The sequence below is a fragment of the Melampsora larici-populina genome (assembly GCF_000204055.1).
Source record: "Melampsora larici-populina 98AG31 unplaced genomic scaffold MELLAscaffold_2, whole genome shotgun sequence".
NCBI lineage: Eukaryota > Fungi > Basidiomycota > Pucciniomycetes > Pucciniales > Melampsoraceae > Melampsora > Melampsora laricis-populina.
The window spans coordinates 1,575,216-1,594,514 of NW_006768766.1; the positions used below are offsets into that span (position 1 = coordinate 1,575,216).

A 19,299-nucleotide genomic window follows, 5' to 3' on the forward strand; every position below is an offset into this window, starting at 1 on the left:
TGATGATGACAAAACACTCCGCACCGTCACCGTGACGGGATCGTTTTCTGATGATCCCCCACGTATTTTAATTTTCAACGGATTCTGCGCATTTTTGACTTAGCCTGACCTTTCTCCATTTGGTCAATCAACCAGTTTTGGATTCTATAAAATCCCTGTCTCTCTCATTGCACCTCTTATCTACCCCGCACCATCTCATCAACCTCATTACAAAGTTTCACACCATAGCATACGCTTGATTATCAAATCCACGAAACTCCCAAAATGTTAGTATCTACCTCTTCCTACCCTGAGTGTGAATGCAGCCCCTCACACATCTCGCAATCATATAGCCAATTCCCTATCACATTTCACAACATGAGCAACATACTCGAACACACATCATCCGCTGCCCATCAAGCCACCCCAGTCAGTGCGGCTCATGCTCCCTCTCTTCCCTCGGATACCTCACCAAAGTCCACCAACTCCACGGAAGAAGAACCACTAGTTCTGACGCCCGAAGAAGTTGAGGCTTTGCGTCTATACTCAGCATCGGTGAAAAACTTCAGTTAAGCTCGTTCTCCTTTCACGTCTCCTCTTGCCCAACTCATATCATCTCTAAACGGTCATTGACATTTGAATTCCATTTGAATAGCCTATCGCTTGTTCGAGAACTTCAAGGACGAACTCGAACGTCGTGAAAAAGGTCGTTCAGCCTCCCCTCCTCCACCGCGAAAGTATCCAAGACGGACTTCGCCTCCGATGCAATTCCCCGAAGGTACTGGCCTTTGAATATCAATAAAACCACCATATCGGACAATTTTTATCTTATTTTGTTTGCTTGGGTGACCGTGTGCTTGTATGGTGTCATTGCTTATCATTTTTGGGCGACTTGGGCTTTTGATAATCTCATTTTTATTGTCTAGTTTTTGAAATGACCTCTCGTGAAAGATTGTTTCTTTGTTATTGCTTCTAAGTCATGTTTGGCAGATGTAGTCCTCACTTGTTTTTACCCAAGCTATTGCAATGCGCACAAAACGGACTTTCTTACTTCCGTAAGTCCATTCACAGAAAAATGTCACACATACATGAGCATACTGCATTCCACACGATCATTCCGCCTAAACCCTAAGTTTCACTCTTTCATCTGCACCACGGGAGGGTCTGGACGGTCTTTAGGCCGCTCATCTCTCTGCAGTGATGGGCGGTCTTCAGGTAGGCCATACCACAGGCCACTTCTAGCGGCCAGCTGGATTAACCTGAAATCGGCCTGTCCTTCTATTTCTTTTGAATTTGGAAAAACTCTTAAATCTGATAATTTGGCACTCTGACTTTTCAAAAAAAGATTCTGGTGAACTGTGTGTTTTGAACATGAAGTTACGAAGAAGGTAAATTACACCGAAAATTACTCAAATATTTTGCTTTGCAATATTTCCGTAGTTCAGGCAAAGTAAAACACATTGGTGATGTTGACAACCGATGGGGTAGGCATGTATGCGCATTTATTATTGCTGGCGTGTGGGGTAAAATGTAAAGCTAATGTAGATGTAGGATAGAAAGTCAGATTGAAAAGGCCATGAAGTGTGATCCGATACCTGTCTTCGTATGTAAACCGTTAAGTTTACATACTTTCCTCGCATACACCTCACCCTGACTCAATGATGACCATGACATCATCGGTCATCGGTCAAGAGCAGAAGCTTTAAATAAATATCTTTGAGCTTGTTACTTCTCAGTATTGAAGCTTCAACTCCAATTAGTCGACCAGCTCTCCATCAACAAAGAGATCATGAATCAGAAACATTCACATCAGTCAAAACGAAGACAATCTTCAAGTTCTATCAAGCTTGTCTCCAAACTTCCCAAACTGAGTTCACTTCCTCGTCGAGCTTATTCACTTGCTCAGGCGAGAGATATGCTTGGACATCTGAACCATACTCGTTCTACAAGCTTGGCTAAATGGCGGTGAGCGAATCTTGTATAAAGGCTTGCCTACGTTTGGAGGCCTTACGACTGATAGCTTTGCATTGACTGGTAAAAAGTCCGTCTTTTCCATCTTGTCACATGAGGCCTAGCTCGTCGATCTCAATGACAGGCAATCAAAATCTGGGGATCATCCCTCCAGATCTTTCAGCTCAAGTCCCACCCTCTCCGTGGACCACCCACATTGAAAGATTAGGGAGAGAAAGTCACGAAGCTCTTCGTGACACCCATACTCCCTGTGAAGTGAGTGATACGCGATATATAATCTAGCTAGGAGATCTTCCTGTTTTGTGCCAGGAGCCGCATGCTCACATATATGATGGTATCTTACTTGTCTCGAAAGGTTGCCCGAACAAGTTCCACCTCCGAGGAAGATCTGATCATGTCCGAGATCATGCCACCGGCAAAACGATTGATAGTACGTGACCTTCATTTAGCTTTGATAGTCTGCCACTGAAGAGGAGGTAGCGAGAAAGTATCTGAGTCTGACAAGCTTTTGTGTTTCTTTCTATATCGACCCTCTGCAGTCTTTGCCGACTACACGATCTCTGAGCACTACGCTGGTAGGAGGCTGCAATCGGCCCCTGTCATCTCGCACATCATCTGCTTCGCAGTGCAAAATTACGACCATCACCAGTCGCCGTACACCGTCGTGGAAAGTGCGCAGATGGAGGACTGAACCTCGCGGCGGTAGATCAACTGGAATGCACGAGTCGCTTTGCGTCAGAAGGTTGAGTGTTTTTCATCAAGAGAGCCATGACAAGGGGTTCGAGGTGAAGATTATGGAAGAGTGCAAGGAACCTCATGATATTCAACAACGTGAATCTCTGGAGGTATCCTCTTCAGGAATTGGAGATGATGGAGAGCGGTTGAGTGAACACGAAGCCGAAAGCCGTGCCAGTTCGGAACCCTCCGAATCAAGTCTCTCAAGTCTCTCAAGCTCAGAAACTGGCGAGTCTCAATCTGAGCGCAGCCTGCCAGTCATCGAACTCAAAGAGGCGGAAGCTAAAGATCCACAGGCGGGAAGCCGCATCGCTAAGCGCAATATAGGCCCAAGGAAGTCTTGTGTCGACGAACCTCCGGCGTCTCGACTCCGTCGTTCTCTTTCCACCGACTCGATACCTTGCTCAACTTCAAGGAAGCGGGATCTCTCAGAAGACGAGTCAGAAGCAGATACGAAAGGTCCAGATCGACAGACCCAGAGCTTGGTTAACCTTCAGGGACAAGAATCTAGCTTCCTCAGCAAAACTAGGTCATTCACACCAAAACCTATGTCGACAAGTCGACATTTACCCAAGTCATTTCCTGCTGCTTTCAAATCACCGATGATCAATTCGACCAAACCAAAAGACAAAACGGTTAAAAGAACTACTGCAGGAGGCAGCTCCGTCGTCGCTAGTCATGATGTCGATCAGTCCAGTCAAGATCCTTCAAAACTGAAAGGAATCCTCTTGACCAAAAAGGTCGTCGAGTTGGAACAAACTTTGACTCTCATGAAGGATGCGGAAAGAATACTGGAGACTGGTGATATTCAGTCTTTGATAGATGCACAAAACAAGTGGATGATGGTTGGAAGGCAGGTCATCTCACTGGATATCCCTTCAAAATAATTCTGGGAAAGCGTAGAACGCACACACAACTTTGTTCATTGAATGAATCTTCTTGATTATGACAATCACTGCTAAAGCTTGCCTCTCCGCTGGTGTCCATTTCGCGCTCACAGGAGCGCCGCCGAATATCTTTTCAAAGTTAGCGGAGCAGCTCAACCAAGTAAGCAGACTGATAGAAGTGGGGGGTACGAAGTTCCAACTACTACGCATTGGGGCGATTCGTGGGGATTTATGGCACCCGTTTCTGACACTGCCGCACAAATCGATGAGCAGAGAAAACTAGAGATGTTTCAGCGTGGCTATGTCTCAGATCATGCTGACGATGATTTGCCGGATGAGGATAGCTTATTCTCAGAAAACTCTGTCAGGAAATATGATTGTTCTGGAGCAGTGATTGAAGATAAAAATAAAAGTGTCAAGAATACTTCGAAGTCGATAATCGGAGAGTCGTGCGGTGCCTCAACAAGTGACTGCGCGCCTCGTGCTTCTACCTTAGGCAACATGATGCAAGACATGGGAATTGAGTTAGTCATATTAGTTTGTGGTGGACAGTACAAAGCAGATGACTGATATCGGACTTCACATTCCACAGACCTTCGGCACTTGGATGGGATAGCGAGGAAGAGGATTGGAAAGACTGATATCAGATTCCTGAGAAAACGCGATCAACACAAACCGTAAGTTGAATCCAAGATGAAACTTGATCTGATGTTTCTTGACTTGGTAGAGAATTCTACTCGACATTCATCCGCTGATATTTGTGATATGAACATTAGCACGTTTCTATAAATCTCAAGGATATGATATGATCTTGACCGCAGTGAATAGGATAGGATGATTATCAAAGTAGGCCTTGCATAAAATCAATATTCACATTTTCGAGGCAAGAGGAACGCGACTTTGAAGGGTGCCTGTTTTTCATACCGTTATTTTATCTGTACTTTAGTCAACAAATTATAAGCTCAGTAAGCTTAGTGTATCTTATCATGGATGTAAATACATACCAACTCAGGACAAAATTACGGTCAATTCTTTGAGAAATCAGTTCTACCCATGCAAAACGCTCATGATCCATGATACTGTGGTTATCATAAATGACTCGGCAGAGAAGTAGGGATAAATGGAATCGCTGGTGGGGCCCTTCTCTAGTATTAAGATGGAATTGATATACTGCGATGGTATGAATTTAGATATGAAACTCATCTCTTTTCGAACAATCAAATCTACGTGACTTCAAACCAGTCCTGACAGGCTCAAGTTTAGTCATCGTTTGGTTCCAGATCGTTGAATTATAGGTCGTTCAGCTGTCAAAAATCAGTGCTCATCACTCAAACACAGTGTATCCTTCATGACTGTCCATGAACATCACGGATAACATGTGTATCGGTTCTTTTCTAGGCCTTTCTTGGTTCCAAGAGGGAATGATGAATTACATGGCTTGTTCCTCAATGACTAGGTCCTGTATTATGGTTTTACGGGGGTTCATTCTGAGTAGACTTAAAGTTTGAAGCAGTCTTTTTCATTATTCCTTTTTCATCCATCACTTTTCCACTTCATTCATTTCTCGTATTTCTGTCTTTTCAAATCCCAACTAATGCCACCTAAGAAGGGCCCCAATTCTCAATGGGCCGACTGGATCGTCGAAGAAGCCAACTTAGCTTCTGAGAAAAACTCACGAGCAGCTGATGTTTACAATAAAGCCGCACGCGCTTTACGTGCATGTCCACACCTTCTCAATCATCCGAAAGAGGCCAAGGACCTAAATGGAATCGGAGACAAAATAGTTGCCATCATCACCCGGCGGCTGGAAAACATATGTCGAGACGAAGATAGACCTTTTCCTCGGCAAGGTCTCTGAATTCCGACTTCTTCAAACCAATCTGATACCTGCTCACTAAACAAATCGAACACTTTTGTAACAGTACCCCTTCAGGAGCCTCAGGCAGGTCCTAGCGGGACAAAGCAGTCGCAGAGAAGAAAGAAACCAGCCGGACTGACTGCCGCAGAACTCGCTTTGGACGACCCATCCGACGGAGAACTACCTGTCAAAGCCAAGAAAGCTCGAGTCACCAAGCCCTACACTCCTAAACCTCGAGATGGTGCTTGGGGAATCCTGGCCGCACTTTACAGTTTTTGCGAACCTTTGGATCAAAAAAAGTTTAGTAGTCGCGAGACGATCATCGAGACTGGCCAGAAGTACTCTAACTTGAGCTATGGATCTGACTCTGGGGATGGCAAGAAAGCAGCTTGGAGTTCCGCCATGTCAGTCCAGCTGTTAACTAGCTTAGAAGAATCCCAATCACTAACATTCTTTTTTGTTTTTCTTACTAGCGCCATCTTGAAAAAGCATCAGCTGGTGGTTGTACACGCCACCCTTCGACCCATGAGATATGCCCTCACGCGTGCGGGGTTCGAGTTGGCTACTGCAATCGCTGCGACCGAAGGAATTCCACTCATCGAGCTTGTTGCCGAAATCTGTGCTGCTGAACCTGAAATTCTTCCAGCAAATAGGAGTCCTTCACCACCTACCTTGCTCAAGCGAAAGTCTAGCGTAGATGCTAGCAGTCTGCGCTGGGTTGAAGATGTCCGAAATAAATCGCAACGTATAGCCCTTGATGAAGACCTGCGGGAAGCCTCATCAATTTTAGGTGTGAATCATGCAACAAGCAGCAATCTAACGCTTCAGGATGCTGCCCAGAAGCCCACAACTACAAAGTCTCATAGCGCACCTCAAGTTCCACAAAAGCGAAGTCACGCGGATTCAGTAGATTTGAAGGTCAAACGGGCGGCGACAGGTGCACGGGCTCACGTCTATCGCGAGCCAGAGCCAGGTCCGTCAGTCGATTCTCTTGGCGCTTTGCGCTTCCAGTTCTCTTATCTCGACAAAAGTAAGAGCTGAAACCGACCATGACATTTAATCTACTGCCATGTCTTGATATTTTAAACTGACCAGCGATTCATTTTTGCTGTAGATGACGTTCGGGTCAAGACTTCGAAAGAGGCTGAAGTGCAGCATACTGATGAGGAGGAGCTTTTCAAAGTCGAGTTTTGTACGCGCCAAAGACTTCATCCGTTCAAGATAAAGGCCATCGTACAAGAGGCTCGACTCGAACGAGTTCTTGGACCTGAGGGTGCGACAATGATGGGCTGGTTACGGAAAGAAAAGACGATACCGATATGCCCAGGATTTGTGGAAGCTTTAGCGGGCGTGAGCCAACCCAAGCCTGTCATCGGTCGTGCGTTGGGCGCGGATAGATTGACGAAGGACAGATCTACAGGTTCGTCTCGATCCAAGACGATGGAATCATCCTCGAGCCGAGGCGAATTCGGAATTCCAACGGTTCCGGCTCCCCGCTCGGGAACTCATCCTATCAACTCGTTGCCACAGAATGTGCCATCGACCAGCTCGGCACCTCTCATTCGGGCTAGTTCATCTGCTGGCGTGTCGCAACAAAGCTCGAACCAGAAAGATGAGCCAGGCCCTAGCTCTACCAGTCAAGCTCCTCGACCTCGACCTCGCGCTTCGTTTGCGACTGCGAATACCATTCCATCTGGCTTAGCCAAGCCTAGAGCCTCAATAGGAACTATGAGCATGATTGCGATGACAGTCCAACCTGAAACTTGGCCAGCTGGCTCCTATACCATCTCACTCATCATCGATAATCGTGAAGTCAAATCAAAAGGGGACCGGGCTGGGATTTATAATCTATGTGTGACTAAAGCCCAAGCGCTCAATAAACGAGAGTCTGAGGAAATCAAAGTTGAACAAAGGGCCTTGGCTGTTGGTGATGCGATATGGATCGCGGTACATAAGTCGACTGGGAAGGAAGTCGTGTTGGATAGTATTGTAGAAAGGAAGAGACTCGATGATCTCTGTGCGAGTATACTAGACACTCGTTATCACGAACAAAAAGTGAGTTTTGTGGTAGAATCGATCTTGATCGATGCTTTAAAGTGAATACTTCAGTACAAGGAGCTCTTTCTTATCTTGATACACCTTTTCCCAATCTCTCAAAAAATGCGCTCCCTGTTTCGCTGACACTTTATGTTTTTTTTTATGTGATCAAAGGCAAGGCTGATGAATTCTGGATTGAGGGATAAGATCTACTTGGTAGAAGAATTTAATTCGCAAGCCAATCGAATCCAATGGGGAAAACAGATTGAGACCTCTAAAGTTGAGATGATGGTCGTGAGCAATTGTCATCTTCATGAGACGGCTGACTGGAAAGCTTCAGTGGATTATTTAATGATGAGAACAGAGGTCTTGAATACCTTACACAAAGTATGTATCAGTCGTCTATTCCTCATTTTTTTCTTAGCAGAACACTCGCTTTGAAACCAGCACTTTCAAAGTGTGAAAGACGCTATGATACTGATGAGTGGAGTCTCTTCATAGACGATTGATTTATCAGTCATACCCGACCGACACGTTGACCGAAAGAATTACTTGCCACTCTTGGCACAACTACGATCAAATAAGCCAGATCAATACTGGGTCACCTCCTATTGCGTGTTTCATTCCTTAAATGACAAGTCGAGCAATTTGACTATCAATCATATTTGGGCTCGAATGATTAATAGTATCAAAGGAATGAGTCCAGAGAAAGTTTTAGATTTTGTACAACGTTGGGAATCACCTCGAGTCTTTTGGGATGAATATAAACTTCAATTATCCAATCAAGAATCAATGAAAACCAAACCTGAGAATTGGATTGAAGATGAGATGAATAAGACTTTTCGAAGGATCGGACCTACACTGAGTGAAAGGATATGGAAGATGTTTAATGAAAAAGCCTATGGAAATTTGAAATAGAAGGTTATATCTTGAAGTTATACCTAGAAATCTCGAGATGATATTATCTCTTTGATTCATGTTCTGTTTGATTTTCCAATCATATCACTAATCCGTTAATTTTTTCTGTTTCTTTCTCGTTTTTTTTCCCAAGATCCTTCTTATACTCAATCTTGAACACTTTTTTAATCTTTTTTGCAAATTTGTTTCCATTTCTTTCTGTAGATTTTTCTTGATATCTTTGCTGAATGATAATTCCTAAGCTGTGGTGAATCCATGTGATTTTAGAGATGTCCGTGATCAATTCAAAACCTCTTGAGTCAGTCATGGAATGACCATTTGATGAATGCTTATCAATAAAGCCAATATTGGCCAACAGATAATCACCAGGATGATCAAAAGGAGTCAAACAGGGAAGTGATCTACAATAGGAAACCTTGATAAAATAGATTGATCACAAGATTTACAAGTTTGTTCACCAGCTCCAAAGAACAAGTTAGGTGGAACCAAAGGAATAAATCACTGACTGCTTTATAGTCAGACCTCATGAACACATCACAAGTCCTCTGTTATGTAAATAAGTCTGTGTAGCCATAACTTATCTCCAGAGTCTTCTGACCAGGTGATCAAATGCAAAATCAATAGAAAGGGGAATATGAAGGCAAAACACCTGGCCGGTTGGTTGTTACCGGCCAGGCCACACACCATTGATCACCTAAACTGAACCCATCCCTCTCTCTTGCAATAACTCGAGAGTGATGATCAGCTTGGAAGATTATTTAGATTGCTCATCATGGTCATATGAGTATGTATGAACGTATGAGTCAGATTTATAATATCATATGCTCACTGTTTCTACTCACTATGCAGTTCATCTTGAATTATATATTCTCTGAGAACTGATTCTTCAGAAAACAGAAAACACATGTGTAAGACCAAGACGTGAAGAGTGATGATCTTGATTTATAAATCCTTTACACCAAGATCTTAGAATACCAAATTTGATAAGCTCTAAATCATCAATCACAGTCAATTTGTGGAAAGACCACAAGCAAATTTGAAAATTTGCTTACACCTATAGAAAAATTAATTGTTTCTGAGTTATATAGATCAGAAGCTTGAGATGATTGTGGTGTAAAATTTATCAATAGAAGATCAGAGCACTTTGAAGTCTGCAGTGATTTGAAAGACCTCTTTTACTGGAAAATGGTTTCCTTGGAGGTCAGAATTCAAGTAGGCCTCAGGGTTTGGTCCTGAGGGAAGGGAGACACACAAGAAACTGATCTGAGGAATTAAGAAGGGCCAAGGATTGCTTGGGTGCTCTTCTCCTTAGAATCTCCACGCAAGGGATCCATAGATGTTCGCTTGCCAGAGCGCTATATGAGAGAACTATTGTTGATTGTCGGATCTTGTACTTTGTGGTAGAATGGTTTGGATTGGAGTTGCAAGGCTTTTCTTGATTTAAGCTCTGGGTAGCATATTTTCCATCAAATCAGGATATATATACACAATGTTTGATTGAAAAACCTATTGATGGATTCAATTGATTTTTCTGATCAAAATATTTGTACAAGAATTTGTTTTATTGATGAATGAGTCAAGTTTACCTGAAAATAGTAATGATAATAACAAAGAGGAAAGTTTTTTTGATGATGATGATGAAGTGTTAAGGAAATCAAATGATCTAGAAGGTAAAAGGATTATCGGAACCTAAGGAAAGAAAAATGGTTTGAGAAGTTTGAATGAGTCTTTTGGAAAGGTTCAACTTAAGGAATGAAGATACTCACATTCGAATGTAAGCTAATAATAAAGCACCACTAGAAGCTACTGTACCAACGACATATTGAAGACTGAAAGAAAAAAAAAGATAGGTTAGGAATCTGATTTTGAAAGATCTCTTTAAGATTAGTTGATGACTTACATATTGAATTTTACACTTTCCATTGTGGTACGTAAATTCCCAATTTCACCTTCGATCCTAGTATCTACTTCTCTAATCTTCAACTCACGTAAACCTAACTCATCACGTATTCTACCTTTTTCTAAATTCAAATCTAATCTAACAGAAGCTTGAGTACGAGTCTATGTAATGGAAGCAAAACGAAAAAGAGTGAAAAAAAAAATCGTTTTTCAAAAAATCGATTTGCATTTTATCATCACTTACAATCTCTTCTCTTAATCTTTGTTTTAGTTTTTCTAATTCACTTAAAAGTCGCTCGTTTTCTGATTTAAGTAATGCGAAATCTTGTTTTTCTACTAATTGAATTTCTGATTTAAGTTTTGCAAAATCAACTCTTTGAGTATATTGTTGCTAAAAAAACATCCAAACCAAAAATCATCATTAGAATCATCCTTCTTTCTTTTGAGGGGTGGGGGTGAAAGAAACTGACCTTTTCGATTTCATTTCTAGTGACTAAACCAGTGATCAAACCTTTAATAGATTGATCAATAACTTGTTCGATAGCCAAAATCAAACCTTCAGCTTGATCTCTCGAAAGACCATCTTTTTGTAATTGAGTAACAAATTGATGACTATCGAAATGAGCAGATTGATGGATTGATGTTTTAAAGAAAAACCTTTTCTAGACACAATTACAATTACAATCAGAAATCAAAATCCGTTATTATTGATTATTCGGTTTGTTTGTTTGGTTTGGTTTGTAGTTTGAATGTGATGATACCTTTTTTGGTTTGTGATTGGTTTGATAGAATGTTTGAACATGATTGAGTGATTTGTTCTTTGTTTCTTGAGTAGTGTTGAGTGGTTGAAGTGGTTGAAGTGGTTGATTGAGTGATAGAGTGATAGAGTAAAGTGTTGTTGAACTGTAGTTTGAAAGTGTTGTTGTTGTTGTTGTGTTGTTCTGTTGTGAAGTTGAGAATTTGAATTTGAATTTGAAAATGGAATTTAGTTTACCAACTCATTCATTAAAACGTTAGTCTCATCCTCATCCTCATTCTCAACAAATCAAAACTAATCATACTGACTTGATTCTTCGATCATCTAGACTTCACGGCTGTACTTAAATGTTTTAAATCATTTTCAGATCAAGTTCATCTCAATGCACTCGAAGATTGTTTAAAATTATCAGCTGTTTCACCTACTCGATCAACTTATGCCATCGCTAATCTTCATGAATCTTACTTTGATCATTATCATTTAAATTCAAATCAATTAGGTATCATTGAAGTTTTAACTAAAGTCAGTTTCAATCCCAAAAAAAAAACCGAATCTTTTTCTTTGGAAAGATTATTCACTAACATTGGATTTTGTCAAATTTAGCCATTATATAAAATCTTATCACAAAAAACCTTTCATGCATCAATTGAATCTTGTCAAATTTCAATTCAAACTGATCATCAATCTACTCATCTAGCCAAAAGAAGACATCAAACTTCCACTTTAGATCCAAGTAATTCGAGCAATCGTATCAAAATCCAACTTTTCTTATCAGTAGGTATCATTAAATCATTCTCATTACAATTCTCAACGATCTCAAGATCATTAAATCCGATTGATATTAGATCATTAAACAGTCCGAATTATTGGATCTCTCCTTCAAATCATCTTAAACAATGGATCGATCATTTCATTAGTCATCCTAATCTGATTGGAACTTCTACTTCGGGTTTGAATACTAGACAAGCTTTAGAATCGAATGAAGAACTTAGTTTTTGTTTTCATAGTGATGGTAAGGTTTTGATGAAGACGGTGAATTTGTCGGATGATTCAGATCAATCGATCATCGTTCCTAGAAGTGAGTTTAGTTTTTGGAAAGTTGATTAATTTCTTGCTTCTTTACTGATGTGACAATTTCATGTGACTTTAATGTAAAAATAGTCAATGATATCTTTTCGAAAGGCGCTCGTCAAGTATCTACAGTCTTAACGATCTCATCCAACGAATTTGAAGACTATCACGTCAATTTTCATTCACCAGAACCATCCAACACTCAACAAAAATCGGTACCCGAGATGATCATCATCACTATTTCGATGAAAGAGTTTCGATCGATTGTCGAATTAGGTACTACGATTGATGCACCCATCGATGCAGGTTTCTCGATGGGTGGACGACCGTTTTATATTTCGATTTCAACTTCGGATGAAAGTTTATCTTTAGATTTCATCTTGGCTAGTACGGGTGGTGAAGAGTTGAGTGGATTAGATCAAATTAGATCAGATCATGAAAAATCGGTTCATTCTTCAAGACCTTTAAATCAAACTAGAGTTCATCAAGCTCAAGCTCAAGAGATGAGAGGATCAGTTTCGAATCAATCAAGAGTTTCAGTCAATCATCGTCAACCGGTTCAAAGTACTCCGATCGCAGGTCCTTCAAGAAACAATGGACTCTTTCGACACGAAGCACCGGATCCTGATCGAACAGAACTTAACGGTCAAGACGAGTTTGGAAATGAAGATGAGATGAATGCATTAGATCAACTTGATGAAGGACAATTGGAAGAACTTGAACAACAAGCTATTCTACAAAGTCAAGCTCGTCAATCGCAACGCTTACAATCTCAACCATCTAATTCTGCAATTGATCTGAGAATGAGAAATGATCGTCAAGAGAATGGTGGTGGTGATGATGATGATGATCGACTTTTACCCACACAAGATCCTGAACAGGCTTCTAAGTTACCAAAGGTTAGCAGGTTTCATGATTTTTTGATCTTAGACTTGAGAATTGATCTTTAAACTAACTCGAGATTTCGGAAACCCCGATCTGTTATTGAACAACCCGATTGATTAGGGAAAGTGGAGATTGTTTGATTAAGAATTGGATTAATTTTGATGAATGATTGTGTATTGCTTATGATGATGATGATGTTTTGATAGATTTAATGCAATCAATTTGATTATTATCTTGTAAATCAAATGATGATTGTTTCTATCTTTCATCGCACTAAAGGTTTAAAGTTCGTAAGATATTTGTATGTCCTACATTTTCTTATTTACTGTTAAGATGGATCGTATGAGGATATCAAACCACAGTCCATCTCAGTCACTTTATCCAGCTTATTCCATATGGGATGAGGATCAAATGATAATCGAGATGGTAAGGTAACTTGAAGACATGCAGTCAGTATTCTAGACTTCAAAGTTCAGACAGACGGATCCGTTAAAACAATGAGGGTACAACTTCATCAGGTCTTCTACCATATCGTCAACGAGGTCATCAAGTATTTGAAGTGTTTACCACATGATTGTAAAAGTAATAAGCATCATCAGATTCATAGCTTCAAGTACCTCGATGCTAAAGGAGTCGTGGTTCCTTTTTGACTGTGCGGACAAGATCCTGGTAACGAAATGCGGTCAATGGACTTCAGAGTGCCAAACCTACCTTAAACCATAGCCGTTTGGGGATCTATGCGTCAAAACCCATAGAAATCAATATCCCCGCTTCCCGTCGATATTCATCTCGGAAGCGATCCATGCTATGTATTTCTGAATGCTTCACGAAGTAATTGTAGAATACATTGTCATACATCTTCGAAACTTTTATGTTTTTGTCCTCCCATATTTTCTCCTGTCACATAATTTCTTGGTTAAACTTATAGGTACTTGGTGTTTGGACACTTCTTCGTCCTCCATCCACGTCTGTTCAATCAAACTGGAGCATATTTATCAACATAGAGACAGAGAGGTACATGATTATTTATACGCATCTAAATTCTTCTTGAAACCGTGCGTGTGGGTCATGGGAGAGAGCATAGATAATTTGCATATAAGGTAAACAACACGTGGAGAGGAGTTGGCTTGCAAGCAGCTTGGAGTTGACTTGATGGAGAATAAAGTTGAAAAAATTAAAAGGGTCTACGCGGACTTGTGCTTCTGGTTCTTTAGAATTGTGGTACTGGTAGCTTTCAAGATACTCACATAGTCAACTTAGCCCATAAAAGTTGTATTCAAACTCATTGTGAAGATGGCTGCAGTCACGGAGCCTGACTCCTGAGGCCCAAATCATCTTCAACTGACGTACTGAATCTTGATTATAGCTTTAAAATTGACACAAAGTAATTTCAAGAGCTTTGTGATGGTCTCAATGAAACCTTGATGGATTAGCAGAAGAATAGGATGATCAAAAATAATGATTTTTTGATGTGAAAATGCAAAACAAGAAGTACAACAGCGATACAATTAACTCAACAAAATCAAAAGAAAAGTTTTCCAAGAATTATCAAAGTTACAAAAATCTACAAAAATCTTTCATGAAGAATTTCAACTTTGGAAACTGAAAGAAACTTCACAAAATATCCAAGACAAAATAATACTTCAAGAAGATCAGGATTAGGAAAATAAATAAATAAAACAATTTGTATAACAAGAAGGAAGAATGAGATTGAAAAAAAAAACTAAAAAACTAAATCACTTCGGACATCTCATCAAAAGAATCTGGAAAATTTTCTAACCACTTGAAAACCCTCATCTCTAACTCGTGATAAGTTTCCAGATATCCATCTTCAAAACCATCTTCATCTTCAGACATCTCTTCAGATCCCTCTTCGGCTAACCACATCTCATCAAACGAATCTGGAAGATGATCCAACCATTCAGAAACCCTCATTTCCGATTCATGATCCCTTTCATCATCGCCATCTTCAGATACATCTACAAATCTGTCTTCTGACGACTTCGATGGGCTTGAAGAAAATTTTGCTCGCCAGCTTTCTCCTAATGCGGCCATTTGAAGAGATTGGCGCGCCAAGAGCCGTTCAAGAGCATCGGATGTAGCTCTAGTCCGGGGTTTTGGTGCCATAGGGATCAACGGGCTTGATGAGAATTTCAAACGCCACTCTTCACATACGGCCGAGAGCTGTTGGGTCTGACGGGCCATGATCTTCTCTAGAGCATCAGAGGTCGCTCTAGTTCTCGGAACGTTGAAATTGATGGGTGAAGCAATTGGTGATTTTGTGGTAGATGAATCGAAGCTTGATGATGAATGATCAGATGATTCAGATGGATCAACTAGGAATCTTTCCTCGTATGTGATGGATTCCCCGTCCTCGCTGTTGATGCACTAATAGCAAAGTTATTCGAAATTAACAGGATTCATCACAAAAAAGATCAAGGTGAGATCATCACTCACGAAGTTTGAAGAAGGTTGGTAGTAAGTAGTCATTTTTTGTTCGGTGACGTGATCAAGGTTTTGGGGGTAAAGGTGTTGCTGATCAAACAAATTGAATCCAAGGTTAGTTGTCATGAAGTTAAGAACTGGACACTATACATTCAACTCACGTTATTGAGATTGTGTTGATAGCTAGGTAGAATTTTTTAGGAAGTCAAATTGATTCAAGAAGGAATTGAAGGAATTGTAAAGGGGACTTTGAGGATGAGGAAGCTCAAATATATCAATTCTCTTCACGACTTTGATTCAAATTGAGTTTATCACGATGCTGTTCCTGGTGCCTTCATTAGGGCAAAGCTTCAATCAGGCACCGAACGACTTCAAAAGAAGCCGGATGACAAACAAGCTTAAGAGCTTCAAGCAGGCACCGAACGACTTCACAAGAAGCCAGATGTAAAACAAGCTTAAAGCCCTGGATCTTGATATACACCCGTGCTTTGAGGGTATGGATCCAGGTCAAAAAAAGTTTGTTGAAGCTTTTTTAATGCCTGCCATCAGCGAAGAACCTTTTTAAAATTGATACACATTGACACATTGAATGATGGGAATCGGATGCAAATATCCTTCTGTGCTGGAATCAAGCAGCTTATGTCATGCAAAATATCAATGCAAAGGCACGTATAAACAGGGTATGCACAACAAGCCCCGCTGCTAAGGAAATTCACCTATTTAATTACCTTAACCCATAGGTTCCGAGGCAAGTATGGGTTAAAACCCTATGAGAATCAACATTTGCGCTTGACTTGAGCTTTGTTTGAAATCCTTTAAGTTTAAGCACATCCCTGAAGCAACCTACTATGTATCTCTGGATTCTGCACAAATGAATCACCCATGTATGACTGCTGGAAACTTGTTTTTCCCTCTCATCTTTCCTCTTTGGTCACTTGGGCTCTTCATCAGAAACACCTAAGCCTTTGGATATTTTTTTACCCCTAGCAGATAAATCAAACTGGGCCCTACAACTTAAGATAGAGTTGTAATAGGGGTACACAACTTCGGTAGACCGAAGAAGCGGGGGACAGGCTGAGACTCGTCTGAGAATCTGGGAAACCCGTCCATACCCATGAGGTATGGCCTTAAACCGGAAATGATGTATGTAAATGACTCTCATATTTTGTCGCTTTCTGACTTGCCGTTAGGTGAGGAAAACCCTTTTGCCAAACGTTCAACCACTTAAATCATTACTGGGCTGGATCGTGGTCGGTTCATGTCCCTACCAGTGACATGGCCGCCATGTCCATATCCGTCGATCAAACCTCTCCCCATATCCTTCTTTAAACTGCGAGTGATCAATTCCAAGTACCCATCATGCTCCTACGTGATTTCACCCTGGAACTCATCACGCAATATCCTCATCTTTCGGCGACCCTCACAGTAGGCGACTTTGTGTGCTTTGCAACTCTGGCGGCGGAAGTCGAACATGTAGCGGGGGAATCGCTACGTCTCTCACCAGCACGCTTTCCATTTGCACCGTTCTTCGACACTGCACTATCCGTTCCTACCGCACACAATCAAATGCAAGAGCTTTGGCGACTGTCATACCCCGTCCTTCGCGAATGCCGAATCAACCCTCAGGCTCTTATCCGCGACTTTGGCGTACAACAACAAACCACTCAGTTGCCCGAAAGATTCTTACGATCTCCTCTCACCAAGTGTATCATATGCACACCCAATCATTCTTACGCCTTACACGTGCATTCACGCATCAACGGCTATCTACACGACCTCGATGGTGTGCACACAGTTCAAACTGTCACACTCAATTGCTCCAGTAAGATGATCCGTTGGCGAAGTGCAGGGCACCCACGCGAAACAGTTCTCTGACGTGTGCTTCTTACCTTATCAGATCCTGCATGCGAAACCATGTATAAACCCAGCTTCTACACGCGAGGCGCTGAAAGATACTATTACACGCCGGACATGGGCCGAAACAAAGATTATCTCCACATCCATTGCCACTATTATATGTCATCCCGTTTGGCCTACACGTTCCGAGTGCTACAGATGCTAGGCCAGTATGTCAAATTTTGTTTCGACCGGCAAATCTTAGACACAAACTGACTCAGTTCTTTCCCTCTAGTGTATCACATTTCAACCTCGTCAATTGGTTCAACACAATCTTTGTAGATGACATGCCAACGTCCACGTTTTCACCAGGCCAGATGTTTAGTCCGTCAATGTCTGAGGAAGAGTGCCGCAACAGCCTCATCCTTCACTCTCTGATGAAGCACGCCGATCGGCGTGGAACCCGTCTAGTTGTCAGCTCCACCGGCACCGACAACCTCAGATTTGAAGCTGCGATTGAATCCCATCTAGACCTGTTACTCCTGGAAGGCACGAAGTATCGCGATCACTTTTGTTCAAGCTGCGTCCGTGTATTACCGGACAGCATAGACCCCAAAACTGGTGAAGAGTATTGGAAATGTACGTCATCTGATCACTCGGCGGGCAATGACTGACTTGATGACCTCTCCCAGCCATTAGGGCCGTAGTCACCGATGGTGTCACGATGGGGCACTGGAGGTGCAGTGCATCAACCGATCAACTACGCGAAATCGCTCGTACTTTGGGCCAGCCTATGCCTGAGGGTCCTTGCACCCGCAGGCTGGACAACATAAACGACCGGTACTGCCCACACCACTTCTCACTTCTTGGACACCGATGCCGCGCACAACCTTGTCCCAAGACGTGCGAACCTGGACAGGACACTTGCGATTCCGAAGACCACATCAAAGTTTGGGCAGCCTTTAAAAAAAGGGTCACAGGCAACTTTTCTCTTACATCAATTCTGAATAGGCCGGGAACCAATCTTCCCACCGACCCAACCTGTCACCTTAACCCTGAAACTGCAGAGTTCGAAGATCTAGACTCGCTGCGACAAGCTGACGAGTCGCAACAAGCCCACGAGAACGCACGTGATGGTGGCCAATCAAAGGCTGCAGGGAAATACCTCTTGACACGGTGTCGGACACACAACGAGCAGTTGATAGTGGGCCCGTGTGGCATCATTCTGGCTAGAAAGACATTCTTTAACGCTGAATCGGTCAGTGCGGTGAAGGTAAGTCTTGGTAGTGGACTCATACTCCAGTTGGGGTGACGCCTGATGTTTCTCTGGGTCATCGAACTGCACACACAGGACTTCCTTGAGGAAACATTCCCTCAAGGTCTTCCTGAGGTGGTTTTTTATGACAACGCCTGCCGCTTAACTGAACACATCTACTCTGGAGATACCGAACGAAGTCAATTTCTTGGAACAGTTATACCCGTTGACCCATTCCACCACCGTTCACATGCCGATTCGGACGAATTCTGCAAGCTCTTCACGGATCCGCATCTTTTCCCGGACATTCAGGAGGGGGGCCGGTGGATTTTCAATGCGTCCGCGGCCGAACTGACGAACATCTGGTTTGGTGGCTATGCCTCCATGTGCCGAAACATGCACCCACTTTTATACAACCTATTTTTGGAAGAGATGATCTACTTAAGAAACATGTGGTTGACTAAAAAGCTTGACAAAAGGAAAGGTATGGAATTTTTGGGCGAAGGGGTTTTGAAATGATGTGGAGACCGATTTAACCGATTTAGATATTTACGAACTTTACTTTCTTGACCATACTCTGATAGTCCCATGTAATGTGAAATGAATGGTGTCCCACGTTTATCTGGTGTCATTCAGAATGGATAAAGCAATTGCATTCCAAAGATCGCCAGGTGTCATCAAGCGCCTGGGCTGCAATCAATTGACAGCCAGAGAAGGGTCCTCTGCCTCAAAATCTAAATGGGCACACCCTTGTGCAAAGGGACGC

General features: G+C 42.0%; 8 protein-coding genes across 8 annotated transcripts; 6 read left to right on the plus strand and 2 right to left on the minus strand.

Annotated features, from left to right (window-relative positions):
• Positions 1 to 357: 357 nt before the first annotated feature.
• Positions 358 to 771, plus strand: MELLADRAFT_101775 (uncharacterized protein; the record flags this gene model as incomplete). The annotated part of the gene is made up of 2 exons (XM_007404260.1): positions 358 to 547; positions 635 to 771. 2 exons carry the CDS (start codon positions 358 to 360, stop codon positions 769 to 771), a joined length of 327 nt encoding a protein of 108 aa, XP_007404322.1.
• A 997-nt stretch (positions 772 to 1,768) lies between these two features.
• Positions 1,769 to 4,213, plus strand: MELLADRAFT_101776 (uncharacterized protein; the record flags this gene model as incomplete). Its single annotated transcript, XM_007404261.1, has 6 exons — positions 1,769 to 1,944; positions 2,022 to 2,205; positions 2,306 to 2,380; positions 2,490 to 3,520; positions 3,686 to 4,096; positions 4,165 to 4,213. The coding sequence occupies 6 exons, from the start codon at positions 1,769 to 1,771 to the stop codon at positions 4,211 to 4,213; spliced, it is 1,926 nt and encodes a 641-aa protein (XP_007404323.1).
• Positions 4,214 to 5,166: 953 nt separating this feature from the next.
• On the plus strand, positions 5,167 to 8,385 carry MELLADRAFT_59062 (uncharacterized protein; the record flags this gene model as incomplete). Its single annotated transcript, XM_007404262.1, has 5 exons — positions 5,167 to 5,422; positions 5,495 to 6,460; positions 6,545 to 7,485; positions 7,642 to 7,854; positions 7,969 to 8,385. The coding sequence occupies 5 exons, from the start codon at positions 5,167 to 5,169 to the stop codon at positions 8,383 to 8,385; spliced, it is 2,793 nt and encodes a 930-aa protein (XP_007404324.1).
• A 1,679-nt stretch (positions 8,386 to 10,064) lies between these two features.
• Positions 10,065 to 11,086, minus strand: MELLADRAFT_89081 (uncharacterized protein; the record flags this gene model as incomplete). The annotated part of the gene is made up of 6 exons (XM_007404690.1): positions 10,065 to 10,074; positions 10,152 to 10,214; positions 10,286 to 10,446; positions 10,529 to 10,675; positions 10,755 to 10,941; positions 11,046 to 11,086. The coding sequence occupies 6 exons, from the start codon at positions 11,084 to 11,086 to the stop codon at positions 10,065 to 10,067; spliced, it is 609 nt and encodes a 202-aa protein (XP_007404752.1).
• A 176-nt stretch (positions 11,087 to 11,262) lies between these two features.
• MELLADRAFT_89082 (uncharacterized protein) lies at positions 11,263 to 13,141 on the plus strand (the record flags this gene model as incomplete). The annotated part of the gene is made up of 5 exons (XM_007404263.1): positions 11,263 to 11,296; positions 11,370 to 11,563; positions 11,645 to 12,119; positions 12,203 to 13,011; positions 13,118 to 13,141. The coding sequence occupies 5 exons, from the start codon at positions 11,263 to 11,265 to the stop codon at positions 13,139 to 13,141; spliced, it is 1,536 nt and encodes a 511-aa protein (XP_007404325.1).
• Positions 13,142 to 14,728: 1,587 nt separating this feature from the next.
• Positions 14,729 to 15,487, minus strand: MELLADRAFT_59064 (uncharacterized protein; the record flags this gene model as incomplete). Its single annotated transcript, XM_007404689.1, has 2 exons — positions 14,729 to 15,385; positions 15,455 to 15,487. 2 exons carry the CDS (start codon positions 15,485 to 15,487, stop codon positions 14,729 to 14,731), a joined length of 690 nt encoding a protein of 229 aa, XP_007404751.1.
• A 1,314-nt stretch (positions 15,488 to 16,801) lies between these two features.
• Positions 16,802 to 17,647, plus strand: MELLADRAFT_115059 (uncharacterized protein; the record flags this gene model as incomplete). Its single annotated transcript, XM_007404264.1, has 3 exons — positions 16,802 to 17,264; positions 17,340 to 17,512; positions 17,579 to 17,647. The coding sequence occupies 3 exons, from the start codon at positions 16,802 to 16,804 to the stop codon at positions 17,618 to 17,620; spliced, it is 678 nt and encodes a 225-aa protein (XP_007404326.1).
• A 358-nt stretch (positions 17,648 to 18,005) lies between these two features.
• On the plus strand, positions 18,006 to 19,163 carry MELLADRAFT_70637 (uncharacterized protein; the record flags this gene model as incomplete). The annotated part of the gene is made up of 2 exons (XM_007404265.1): positions 18,006 to 18,551; positions 18,630 to 19,163. The coding sequence occupies 2 exons, from the start codon at positions 18,072 to 18,074 to the stop codon at positions 19,050 to 19,052; spliced, it is 903 nt and encodes a 300-aa protein (XP_007404327.1).
• Between the last annotated feature and the right edge of the window lie 136 nt (positions 19,164 to 19,299).